Here is a 14,066-nt window from a genome sequence, read left to right on the forward strand (position 1 = left end):
ATGCGTACTTCACAGTTTCATATGAGCAATGGATGCTGATAATTCAGCTTTGCCATCACAGGAATAAATTGCATTTTAAAAATATATTCAAAGAGAAATCGGTTGTTTTATATTGTATATAACAGTATTTCACAATATTACTGTATTTGTGATCAAATAAATGCCGCCTTGGTGAACATCATACTTTAATTCGAAAAGCTTTAATTTAGTATTTTATGAGAGAAGCAGTGAATGTGAATGTTATAGTTTCTGTTTTTCTGGGTCAGAGCTTTGAAGTTTTGGGTCAGCTGAGCTTGAGTCAGATGTGCCACTTTCTCTCTCTGGTGACCTACGTGCAGGAGGTGTGTCTGCTGTCTCAGCCTTGTTTCTAGTTTTTGGGGATCTGTCGGTGGTGATTGGTTGGAGCTTGAACATGTGACTCAGGGGAGTGGAGTGAAAATATGAGGGCTCTGATGTAAACATCACTTTCTTTAAATGGGAAGGTTTTAAACTCTTTTGGGATCGGAAAAGATGTGGAGGTGATAGTTTCGGTTTTGAGTTAGAAACTACACACTCTGTGCCTTGAAAGATATAAAATGAAGACTTTGGACGATCATAATCATTGTTTACTTTTACTCTACTCTGTGTATGTTCTTATGAGGCAAAATGCTTATGATTACTATTATTTTTAAATTAACTGCTTAATAAAGGTCAGTTTGAGCTTGACCCCATTAAGTGGTGGATTAGAGGTTATAAAAGTCTTATGGGTTTGGAACGACATGAGTAATTGATGACAGAATTTTCATCTTTCAACTAACCCTATAATCTCTGGATCACTTTTTATGGTTCTTCCTTTAAAACATCACACTAAATAATTGAATTAATACAATGCAGAGAAGGAAAATCAGTTCATCACAAATCATTGTGTTAAATTGGGAACTGCTGAGTGTTTGCTTCAGTCTGCATTGAGAGATAAAAATCACTTTATTAATAAAACTAAAGATGGTCTGCTCTTAGGCCCAGATCTGTTTCAGTTTAGAAGCTCTGAGTTTTAAAACGTATTAATGGAATAGTTTCCTCAAAAATGCAAATTGTCATTATTTATTAGGGATGCATATTTAATTGAAATAAAACCAAAATCGCGATATGGCTTAGTGCAATTATCAATTCGCAAAGGGTGAGATTAAGTACATAAATATGTGCGCTGTGTGTTTTAGAGGGAAGTGCAGCACTGTGTTCTTTTACACGCAAGAAGCTCATCCGCTGTTTTCAGTGGCTTAGTTCTCATTATTAGATGCTGCTCCACACAAATGCATTTTGGAGTGTAACGTGTCAACCATCTTCTCAAACTTGTAATGAGAAGCGCTTATAAACTGGCTGTTGTAAACAAAAGAGAACTTGGCAAAAAAAGAAACATCCTTTCACTTTCTTACAAATGTGTCAGCTGTGTTTATAATAATATTAGCATGTCCCAGTTGTTAAATCTTTTTATGTTCAATCTGGGAAATTTAAGCCATTATTCATTGAAAATCTTGCTCGACAGAGATGGTCACCATTCACTTTTATTGCATAGAAATGAGCAGCTAAGACAGTCTTCTATAAATGCGTCCTTTCCTGCTCCACGGACGCAAAAGGGGTCACAGGGGTTTAGAAACACATGACGATGAGTAAATGATGACACAATTTTAATTTTTGGTATGAGAACTATCCCTTTAAATATTTTAAGCTACATCAGCAACCTGAATTTCTCTTGTGACAACACAGGCCTTCATCACATTTATAGCGTTGTTTGTATGTGGTGGGTTTTTGTATTTTAATTACTCGTAAAATTCCCCAACAGTGGCACATCAAACCCCAGGTTAGTTTCTCCTGTTTGTAAACACACGGAGATGTCAACCGGACATATGGAGTGCTGTTATTATTTAATGAGGTTTTTATAGTATTTTGCAACGACTGGGAGTTGAAACTGACAGCCTGCTGGCTAGTGGCCCACCTCGAGAAACGCACGGTTATTTGTCACTGAGATCTTCCACTTTGATGACTCTTTGCGTTCGCTGTGTCTGCATTACCGGGAAGATGATGTGTCATAAAGGGGGTCCGAGAGCACGCAGGTGTTGTCCGTGAGGCCGTATGGCAGCGTCCAGGGAAGGAAGCACTGCCATGTGGCTCGTTAGCAAAATGCTAATTATGTTGTCAGCATCATTAAGAGTCACAACAGCAGCCATTTTGGGAGTTGCAGTGCCTGCTGTTCTTCCTGTTGTGCCCCTGTGAGTGTGCGCCAATGCAGGAGGCTGGCATTAAACCTAGACATTACCTCACTCCTGGGCAGACGACCCATTACGATGCTCAGCAGGCTGCAGGAGAGAGGTGAAAAAAAACTCAATACCTGATGATTATACACACACACACACACACACACACACACACACACACTGCAGTGCATCACATCTGCAGGCGGCCCATCTTGGCTTTGCAGATAGCAATCCCCAGTCATAAACTCACTCGCACAAGCAGACAATTTCCCCTTCCTCCTGTCTCACACACCACGTCCTGCAGGGATTTGTGCGAATATCACAGAACGCAGGTTGCAGATGGAAGTGTCTCAGAGATGGCTGCCATTTTTATTCTTGCAGTTATATTACAGGTTGTAACTGGAATGTTTTCACACGTCTGCATCTCGCTGTTTCTCAGGACTTTCCCTCTGTTGACAGAAGGGGTTGCACAATTTTATAACTGCCACATAGACATGGGATGGTTTATGGAAGAAGAAAAAAAGAAACCTGTCATCAAGTGAGGCTCACCGTGTAATTTAGTTCTCGCAGTAATCTGTAAAACAGCACTGGCATTTTGAGGATCCAGTCATCAGCTATTTGTTGAGCATCTTGTTTGATCTTGTAATGTTTCCTTTTGTTATGAGGAAAACTCTCTGGATTTGTGTACCTGTTGATGTTTTTCCAAGCTAGTCATCAGTCCTGGCTCAGAGTGTTTGTGTCTCTATTATTAGCGTTTCAAGTATCTATTAACATTAACATATGAAACACTTATTATTTTATTTTTTTCAGGCTGATGAATTATTTTTTTAAATAACAAACAAATATTTGTGGGGGAAAATAATAATTTAAGCATATTAGTAAAGTTAAAATAGTATTTAATAGTTAATACATACTGAAGCTAAATTTAAGATGCTAAAGTTTGTATTTCATCATGCTAAAATGTATTAAGTAAAAGGAAAATTTTGTGTTTAGCTGTGTACTGTGCATAAACAGTATCTTTTTTAATGGATGTGCAATGTAAGCATCATAGTGTGTAGTAAATGCATGAAAGGTATACTATGTAATTTTGGCGCTCTAGTGTTTAATAAACAAATATACATGTGTCTTGCATAAGAGCATTGAGGCCGGAGCAGAGCTGCTTTCTTCTGTTTATGTATAGGAGTCACACAGTACTGGGATACTCTGCAGCGGTTGTCGTCCCACCTGATCTAAAATAGTCTGTATAGAAACACTTATTATAGGCTTCCTTAGTGATTCAGGATGAGACAAAAACACGGTTTGGAAGATGGATTCAATTTCATAATATACAAAATTACACAATTTGTAGTGTACACAATTTCAAAATTTTGTAAATGTACATAAAGTTACGTAGTATACCTTTAAAATAAAACATTAATATTATTCAGGCTCACTCAATTTTAGACAAAGCGTCTGCTTCATGATTAAATACAATATGTAACGGTGTCCCTGATCTATCTCTCTATCCACCAAGGGAGTCTTTTACCTGAAAATGTTGAATACCCCTGCTATATAGAGACATTTTAAAATGGATAAGGTGAGACACTAGATGGCACTGTTTATCAGACAGCAACAAAACCCTTTTTTTTATTATTAATTTCATCTCATAGTAATTTTGATCAGTTTTTCAGTTCTGCATTTAATTGAAATGTTCTTTATTTGTATTGTCTGGTAGTTTACGTGGTGGCAGGTCTCTCTTACCTCAAATCCAGCTCCGGTAGCATTAGCATGCTGAGAGAATCCACCTCATTGCCCCAGAGACTTCCTCCTCAGACAGCCATTCAAATTCAGACTTGACCCCTAAACCCCCCACTCTGTCTGTCCCCCATGTCTGCTTTAACAGAGGGGGGGGGGATGTGTCTGTCTGCATACGTGTGTCAGGATCGACTCGACTTCCAGACTAGACCTCAGACAGATAAATGTCATTTTATTCCCCTGAGGACCCCTGAGGGCTGAGCTGCTAACTAGGGGTGAGCTTTTACAAGTTAAAATTACATTTCGCCAAAAAAAAAATTTTATTTTTTGCACAAGTATTTTCTTTTTTAGTTTTCTTTTTTTAAACTGAAATGCTTTTTCTGTTTATCTGCCTGGGTATTATATCTATATCCTGATATTTATATATTTTAAATACTGATATAATGAAGTGCATTAAATCTAAGTTTAGTTTTCAGTTGTCCTATTAAATATTTTAATATTTTAAATTATATATATATATATATATATATATATATATATATATATATATATATATATATTCCTCCTTCTCCCTCTCCCCCTCTCTCTCTCTATCTCTCTTTTCCTTTTTTTTTTTTTTTTTTTTTTTGGACATTTCTCCAAACTACAGACTATATAGCATGTCTTCCTTTTAGCCCAGTGTGGATTCGGGTGTATTACCTTGCCCCACAATAAAAGCCCATATAGCTGCCAGGTTATTTATAGACAGACTGCGGGGCCTGTAGTTGGACGGAGGGGGGCTGTAGTTCTGGACACATGTGCTCTGTGTCGCCAGACAGCGGGGTCACCCCAAGGTCAGCCCCCTACAATGCTTGCCTTGACTGCTTGTGTCTGGCATTAATGGGGAGGTGTAACACTAGACACCCGAGCACTGCGCTCGACCACGTCCCACCCCCCCATCCCCAGCCGGTCACCGATAGACCAGCCGTGTGTGCGAGTAGAGTGTGGGGGTGTGCAGGAGGGGGTGGAGAGGAGCTCCGTCGGCTTGATCTCACAAACACTCTGATTTTTGTGTTCAACCGGAGGGGTCATAGAAAGAGATAGAGCGGACGAGTTCAGTTTAGTAAGTCAGAGCGAAGTGAAGCGGTTACCCGAGAGCATGTAGTGAAAAAAAACCAGCATGTCAAGGCTGTTGCCGAAGGCTTTCAGTCTCAGCACGAGCTGTTGGACGCGCACACAGCGGCTGGCTCGTGCACCGGTTAAAGTCTCCCGCGTACTCCATGCGAAACCTCACCGCACCGGATGGCTCCAACGTCACATGCGGATCCCAACTCCAGGGAATGGAGATTTGTGAGTGTTTTACTTTTTTTCTTAGTTGCTAATAATGTCAGACTTCTTTGCGTTTTATCGTCTGTACGTGTGACTCAAGCTAGAGCGTGCAGTTTAACTTTGAGTGTGTTTTATGTAATTTCGCCTGCAGTCTTGTCTGGCTGTCAGCTCTTATCAGCTGCTTCACGCACGTTACGTTTCCGTGAATGTCTGATCTCGGCTCTCCACCGTCTCTGCAATCTGTCTCTGAATGCGTCTGCTACGTAAACCCAGCAGACAGTGTTTTAACTCGAGTCTGGGGCAAATGTCTCCTGCCTTCCGGACTTTATAAACAAAGAGCCCGTGAATAGACTGTCTAGGGGTTGCGACAACTTGCGAGCAAACATTTGTGGATAGATGGAGACATTTGTTTATACTGAGAGCTTATTTATGACTTGTTTCTTGGTAATTGAATAGTTAAGTTCCATTTTTCGGGTGTTCATGTGAACTATGAAAGTAGAAAGTATTAGGAATACAAATTGTCATCTTTAACTCATTGTAAGAGAAATGTTTAACATTATTTGGTGGTTACACTGTTACTTTAAGCTTTGTTAAAATTCTTGAAATGTGATAATGTTAACCACAGACTTTGTCCAGCTTGTGTAACTTTTTTACTTGTGTAAAATCATATTAAATTAATAGACACTACTTTTCTAAGTAAGATTTTATTTTTATTTTTAAAAGAAAGCAATATTGATAACATTGATGATAATAAGAAATGTTTCTTGACTACCAATTCTGTGCATCAAAATACAATTTCTGAATGATCATGTGACACTGAAGACTGCTGAAATGTCAACCTTGCCATCACAGGAATAACTTGCATTTTAGAATATATTAAAATAAGAAACAGTCATTTTTAAATTTGTATAATATTTCACAATATTACTGTTTTTACTGTATTTTTAATCAAATAAATCCAGCCTTGGTAAGAGACTTTCAAAAACATTTTTAAAAAAATCTCACTAACCCCAAACTTTTGAACCTTACTCATGTTTACTAGTACATATTATACTTGTTTACCAGTGAAACCTCCTTAAACTGGATGTTCTTGGCTACAAAAGCATGTTTGGATCTTGATATTAAATTAAGATTTGGTTGTTGCATTATGTAGCCTAATATAATTAGCATTTCTCTCCGTCTGTCTGTCTGTCTGAAGCATTGCTGTCTGTCTAGATCTGTTCTCTGTTTTGTGTTCAGATGTTTGCTTTGTGCAGTTTGCTGCTCTGGCTGGCCTGCCAGTAACGGTTCTGTGAAACACAGACTCTTTCTCTGTTCTCGGAGTGAAAAGTTCATATTCAGTCTGGATCATAAATTATGAATTTAGTCCTGGGGAATTCCCACACAGTAGGTAGAAAAGGCCTTTCAGTAGTTTTTCCAGCCTCTCACAGAGACTATTCACATATGGTAAAGAATGCGTTTCTGCTAAATATGAACATACGGTTTTGAATTATCCTTTGAAATTGACAGCATTTTGAATACTTCAGACATCTAAAAGCACCTTAAAACATCCCAAAACGTGCAGCTCTGAAGGAAAAGTAATGTATTGAACAAAATGGCCCTCAGAAATTGAGCCAAACAGATTGTCTATTGGAAAAGCAGGCTCTCTTGCAGTCATGGCTTCACAGTGAGCTCAGCACACTGAAAGCCGGGCCGGGTTAAGCAGCCCCGAGGTGCCACTATGAATTATTGATAAAGGCCAGAGTGCTTTTGGCATTACCCAGGATGATCCGGATGCCCACGCACAATGCCCTGGTTTAACAAGAGGGGCCTCTGCTTCAGTTCAACTCAAATTTTAGCCGATAATCGGTTCCACCAATATTTTTCTATGTAATTAGATCTTTAATGTGGTGTCTACCTATATCGGTAATTAGTATTGTTGTTTTTTGGGGGGGGATTGGTATTATGTAATTATTTTATAAGTAGCTAGTGTTATTTAATTGTGGACAATTGTTTTAGATTGTCCATCATCTAGCACTTACTTAAAGGAATAGTGCTAGATTGCAGCGAAGATTTAATTCTTTAAGGCTCGGTTTCACAGATAGGGCTTAGATTAAGCCAGAATTAGGCCTTAGTTCAATTAGGGCGTTTAAGTATATTTTATAAACTTGCCTTAGACAAAACATTACTGGTGTGTATCTTGAAACCAAATAATGGCGCTGAAATATAGTAGAAGAAAATCCAAGGCACTCTTCTTTTAGAAATTAATAAAAAGCCTTTATTTGACTGGCTATTTCATGTTAGAAAATTTTAAAAGACATATGGGGAAAAAGACAACCCACGCGTAGCGCTGAAATATTTTAAGATATGTCAGTGCAAGTTGCTTTCAGTTAAGACAGCTCAAAATATGCATTTTAGTCTGAGACTTAAACCTTGTCTGTGAAACTGGGGTTAAGTGCACTATTTCTTAAATAGCGCTTTGCTAAAACAGGTCTCACATCAACAATTCAACTTTCTCATCTACTATTCATCTAAAAGTTAATGGTTGTCAATATTTCATAGTGAACGTTACAATTTTGTGATGGTTAAATTACATTTATTCCTGAGATTGCCACTACTCCAGTCTTCAGTGTCACATGTCCCTTCAGAAATCATTCTAGTATGCTGAAGAAACATGACTTATTATCAATGTTGAAAACCGTTGCAAAGCTTAAGCCTTTTGTTGCAAACGTGAGTAGATAACGTGAATAGAACGTTCAAAAGAACCTCATTACAGTAGTGCGTACAGTAAAATCGATTATTTTGTCTGCACACGTCTTTGTAACAGATCTTGCTCCAAGCAAGACCCAAACCTGTAACCTACTGCATGTCAACTGCATGTTCTGCTTGAAGCTTTTAAAAGCAGCAGTGCAGCTGGTGCAGGATCCAGCCTCAGGGAGTGACTCATTAGCCACGACAGCCCGAGTAAACCACAAAACGATCTGTTCTTCGTTAGAAATCCATACTTTGTTCTTCTTAGCGTTAAACAGGGACCACCCATGAAGGACGAAGGTTTAATAAGGCGAAGGGTGGGGCTAACAACAACAACACGGCTTTGAGGAATAAAGAACTGACTTTCTTCCTTCCTTCATCCCTCTCTCCATCTCTCCTTTTCTCTTTCTCTTTCTCCTCTCACTGAACCCGCTCTTTGGAAATGTCACCGGTGAACTCTGTCCCGCCTGAACTCTAATGTTCTCAGATGCAGTAGTGTGATTCTCACAACTGAAGCTATTCCTGCAAGTTCATCTGGCGGTCATGAAGGAATGTTTTAGAAAGCAAGGCGCTTCCCCCCCCCCCCTTCCAACAGATCTTTCAGAAACCCCCTTTATAGCTAAGTATGCCCTAAGGCAGACTGTTCCGCTTTTTGCACCTTTTTAAATGAAAGAAAGACAAAAAAAAAAAAAAAAAAAACGTGTCTGGCAAGGTTTTTATAATCCTGGTCATGGTTGTTCAAGTTTATGGGCTGATGTTTAGACCGCAACATGCGTGTTTAGTTTGCCACACCTTTAGCTGTCATCTCTTTTGGTCACATCCACCCTTAACCGTGGAGTCCAAAATAAGTCCCGGTTATATTTGGATCAGGCAAACTGTGATTATAATTGCTGAATCTGTAATTATACATTGTGACAAGAACAGGCTCAAAATGTTTCCAAAGCCGAAATATGTGCGTTTCACCGAGAAGTCATCCCCTCCCCCTTTCGACGTCTGCGCTCTTTTAAATAATCTTGTTATTGACGGTGAAAGCTCCCGTGTTGCATCGCTGCGGAGACCAGGCTGCGTTGGCGAACGTGGCTGTGGCACCTGGTTCAGATTGTCTGTGCTGTTTGTTTGATGGCTCCTCTGCATGGCTGGGCTGGATGCCCACTCTCCTGGTGCCCAGCAGGGTGCCAGTCTGCCAGCTTGTTTTGTGTTGTTCGCTCGCTGTCCCTGCATGCCTCTGGCCTTTCATTTCAGCACACAGACAACCTGTGTGATCGCTCCTTTACAAAACGCCCTCAGACAGGTTTGTCAGACCTTTTTGGAAATTTTCCACTAGCGCACCAAAAGGCGTATACATCCATAAAACAAAACATGGCGCATATGAAATGCCACATTATATCAGAGCCCAGACGAAGAGTCCTCCATATGAAAGATGCATGGATCTCTGTCAAGTAGTAAACGGTCATAACACTCATTGCCGTCTCGCTGCTGATGCTCTCAATTGCCTGTCAAAACACTTGGATGTTATGTAGGAGTGTCCTGACCGCGATAGACACGCTGACAAACAAGATCACTCTACTTGTCAATTTAATCCATCTCTTCAAACGTCCTCTGCAGTGGAGATGTTGCCTTAGGTTTTGGTTTGTCTTGTGAAAATGATGTATTTCCTGTTGTAAAATAAGCTGTCTAGCCCACAGGTAGTTCTGGCTCTGTTACAATAGGTCTCAATGACTGAATAAACATCCAACTGGCTGATTTGTTATATGCACTACCGTTAAAAAAATTTTACCGACCCCAAACCCCAAACTATGCTCATCAAGGCTGCATTTATTTGATCAAAAATACAGTCAATATTGTGAAATACACAGTCAATATTTTATGCTGTATGTATGTAGCACAGTAAAACCTTGGACAAGTTGCACATTTTAAAGCACTGTTTAGTTTGTTGTTGAGTGGTGACACACTTATATGGTTGTGTCCTGTACACAGCGGGCAGGGTTTGACCTCAGGTAAGCACACCTGTTCCTGTTATCCGGCACTAGCTTGGCATGATGCAGCGTCTGGTGCGCAGTGCCCATCTCCCAGACCGTCTGGAGGATCCGTGTGTGTGTGTGTGTGTGTGTGTGTGTGTGTGTGTGTGTGTGTGTGTGGCACTTGGTGTTATGTGTGACGGTGTTAATTATTTAGGATTAGTGTGTGTTTGTAGCATGAAGCATCTAGACCGATCTGGCTACACCAGAAGGTCATTGACACACACACACAAACACACACACACACCTCTGAATGTTAGATTAGTAGGGGGTTCAGGTTAACATGAGTATTGTCACAAACACACACATCTGCTGCAAACCTAGAGTATTACATGACATTTGTGCAGTTCACTACTGTGAACAATAAATGCAAGCTCTTCAAGTTGGGAATTGTGTTTTCTCTTTAATACACCACTGCTATTAAATTTGCTTGTCAATAGTTGTTGGACAAATAAAGCACCTGACCCTTCCCTGGTTCTCTTTACACAGTGAGTTGAGTGAGCAATCATTTTTGCATACAAGTAAAAGTATAAATAAGCCAATAATTAGAATCAATGGATATGTTTGACCAATAAATAGGCTATACGTTTCTACCTATTCAGTTTATGTTCTTTACTTTCAGGTCTACTGATCAAATTTGGTGGGTCTCTCAAGAATAGCACTTGACAACTCATTAAACGCTGTTTCATAGCTAAAGTAACACACTTCTTGCATAAATGCTTTTTACATTTATTAATTCTAAAGTGCAACATGTAACTTGACAAGTGTTTGATAGTTAGACAGCCTGAAACAAAAGAAAATCCATGTGCACCCAAATTAAATCTAAAATGCTATGTTCACACTGCAAGCCTTAATCATTAATTCCGATTTACTGCTCAGATCAGATTTTTTTTGTATAGCTGTTCACATTGACAAATTGGTGTTGTGTCAAAAAAGAAGAAAGAAAACAATAATCCATTCATTTCTATATATAAACCCATGTTGCAGCTGGACTTAAGTGGATGTATATCAGATGTGATTAAATGTATTTGCATTTTGTTTTGTTTTCACTGAATTGGTATCCATCTGTTGAAAAATGATAGACTGGAGCACAACCATTTACATCCACTGATTATAACCAACATAAATATAATGAAAACTTCTGCTTGACAATTGGAGATGTCTCTTTCTCTGCATTAGACCCATCCTTGTCATAAGCTATTTTATAAAGTACTCGGGACAGGAAGTAATGACACCTACAGACGTGACCTCCATCTACTCCACTGAATATGTCACCTTCAAGACACTTTGATTCTCTCCATCTACAAATCTCTATTCTCTGCCTCTGTCTCTCACACACACAGTGCCCCCCCCCCCCTCTCCCACACACTCTCTCTCTCTCTCTCTCTCTCTCTCTCTCTCTCTCGTCTGGTCTAGCGCTTTCTGTCTGCTCTGCCTGGTGACAGAACGGCCTGATGGATTTTGATCCTCTCTCTGTGGTCTGCAGAGAGAAACTCATTCTGTGTATGGCTAATCTGCAGTCTGTGATACCCAGACCCACTCTCATTTGTTCACGCTCTCGTTCTGTCTCACTGTGATTGGCATAAGAGGTCAGTGTTAAATAGAACAGAGAATGTGTCTGTGGGAGATTTGGACAGGACATAGTAACAATCAAAGAACCGCTCCTTACACTGTCCGGGCGGGATTGGGTTTTATAGGTTTTGAGTTACAATTAATAGACCATTTAATATATTGATTTAGGCTGGATTTGGAGCTTGGATTTGGGTGATACAGAATTTACATGGTGGCAGGTTTTTCTAGCTGGTTTAAGCTGGTCATTAGCTGATGTAAGCGGGTCATTATTTGGTTAACAAGCTACCATGTTCCAAAAACCAGCTTAATCACCAATAGCTGGCATGTTGCTGGTCCAAAAATGTCTACTGACAGCTTAGATCTGCTAGAAACCAACTCTCATGTTCCAAAAGCTCTCAGCTTAAGCTGTATTATTTAGCAGGGCAAACAATCACAAGGCATTTCTAATGGAATCTAGAGTGTATGTTGTAAGTTTTTTAATTAATTAATTATATTATATGATATATTACTGTTTATTAAAAACAATTAATTAAATCTGGGTGGTACTTGCCCATGTTAAACTCACTACCACAATGCTAGGGATTGTTACCAGGGTGTTGCTATGCAGTTTCTCAGTGTTTTTTTTTTTTTACAGTGTTTGCTAAGGTGTTCTAGGTGGTTTTAGTGGCATTGATAGGTGGTTGCTAGGGTATGCTAGGCGGTTGCTAGGTTGTTCTGGTGTGTAGTTTTTAAGTTACATGAGTCGAAGCCGTGAGCACAGTGATGTCTAGATGTCTTAAATCCAATTGAGAAAATGCTTTGTATTTTACAAATTTTATTTTCATTTTGATCAGTAATTATTTTATTTGTAATATTTTTATTTGTTTGTTTATAGTTTTTTGTTACAATAGTTTTTATTATATTTTTTTTTTCATCCAGATAATAAAAAATGTATTTGAATTGTTTTTTATGATTTTTATGATTTGAGTCGGTACTTCTGTGAAAGCAATATAATCTGACCTTTTGTACAAACAAGTTCACAGGGTCAATGTCACAAATATGCTCATTTAATTAGTGACCTAGAATTACTGCAGAAGCTTTTATTATGTTACAATATTTCTTTGTTTTACATTTTTCAACATCCTAAAAATATCGACTCTCAAATCCCCACTGTGCATTTAAAAAGACTTCCTTGTGTTTTTGATCTAAAGTCAGAGGAACAGCTCAGCGTTCATGGGCTAGTTTGAAGCCTGCTGTGATTTTGTGTTGTATTGATTCAGTTCCAGTCTGCTAGGTTTGCGTTTGTAGTCTTACCAGTATTCTGATCTGAGTCTCATTCTCCTTGTCTTATCTGCCCTCCTGTCTGATTGTCACTTCCTTTGTCTGGCTGGCTTTCTGTGTCCTCCTCTCTGCTCTCTCTCTCCCTCTTTTGCTTCCTCCTCTCTGCTCTCTCTCCCTCTTTTGCTTCCTCCTCTTATGCCCTAAATTAGGAGAGAAGTGTTTGTTTCTTTTGATGTGTGAGTGCCAGTATCCCGCAGTACTGCACTGCAGGCAACAACTCACTCTTTCATTCTCTCTTCGTGACACTCTCACTTTCAGCCTCTCTGTTCGGTTTACTCGACTGAACGAGGTTCCAGAACGGTCCCTCGGCGCAGTTGGTGGAGAGCTCATTTTTGTTGTCTGAAAAGCATGTGAACTCCACAAGCGTCTCCATCTGAGAAACAGTCTTGGTCTTGACTGAGAGAACAAGTGTGAGTCCAGCAGGGTGTTCAAAAAGAACACATTTTCAGAAACATCGATCAAGCTGTTTACCTTCATCACTTTGATTCTTGCAGGCCAGGATATTGGAAAAAAGCTGCTCTTGTTACTTAATGACAGAAACTTTTTGGGTGAACTTTTCATTTATTTGCTCACCCTAATTCTAAATCATTCTAAATCGGTACTGTATGCTGTTATTTATTTCATAGAACATAAAAGGAGAATTTTAAAGATTCTTAATTTTCATACTCAACCTCATGTCGTCCCAAACCTCTTAATTCTGAGGAACTTAAACGAAGATATTCAGAATTTTTATAAATATATATATAAATATGAATAACAGCATTGATGGCTGTTTATATGTGAATAGAAGCCTAAATTCATATGTTTATATGTAAATAAATAAATTCTGTTAATCATATAAAACGATCGAGTCTCTTCAGAAAATTTGGACTAAACTGCTCAATTCATATGGATTCGTTTTAAGATCTCTCTGTGAACTTTTGAAGCGACAAAGTGGTGGTAGTTTGGACTGTCAATGTTTTCAAGTTGAGCGCAAGTCTTAAAGGTTTTGGAACGACATGAGGGTGTCATGACAGTTTTTTGGGTGAACACCCTTTGAAATATATAGTGATATTATTTGAGAAAAATATTGCTTATGCTAAGGGGATGAATATGTAATGCAATTACAAATGCTGATCAAGAGAATTAAGGCTTTATCCAATTTCTAGAGCTT

The 14,066-nt window shown here is 39.0% G+C and overlaps 1 protein-coding gene across 3 annotated transcripts in view; it reads left to right on the forward strand.

The window, feature by feature from the left end:
* Positions 1-14,066, forward strand: part of ldlrad4b (low density lipoprotein receptor class A domain containing 4b) — a 51,310-nt gene that overhangs the window by 31,629 nt on the left and 5,615 nt on the right. The window contains exon 1 of one of the 3 annotated variants that reach the window (XM_084088144.1): positions 4,604-5,294. The exons of 1 other annotated variant lie outside the window; for it this stretch is intronic. In XM_084088144.1, coding sequence (XP_083944270.1) covers positions 5,225-5,294 — 70 coding nt within the window. In that variant the 5' untranslated portion in view covers positions 4,604-5,224. Of the gene's footprint in view, positions 1-4,603; positions 5,295-13,266; positions 13,324-14,066 lie in introns of those variants that run through there. One more of the 3 variants, XM_084088145.1, reaches the window with a different exon arrangement.

The sequence above is a fragment of the Abramis brama genome (genome assembly GCF_963993115.1).
Source record: "Abramis brama genome assembly, chromosome: 17".
Lineage (NCBI taxonomy): Eukaryota > Metazoa > Chordata > Actinopteri > Cypriniformes > Leuciscidae > Abramis > Abramis brama.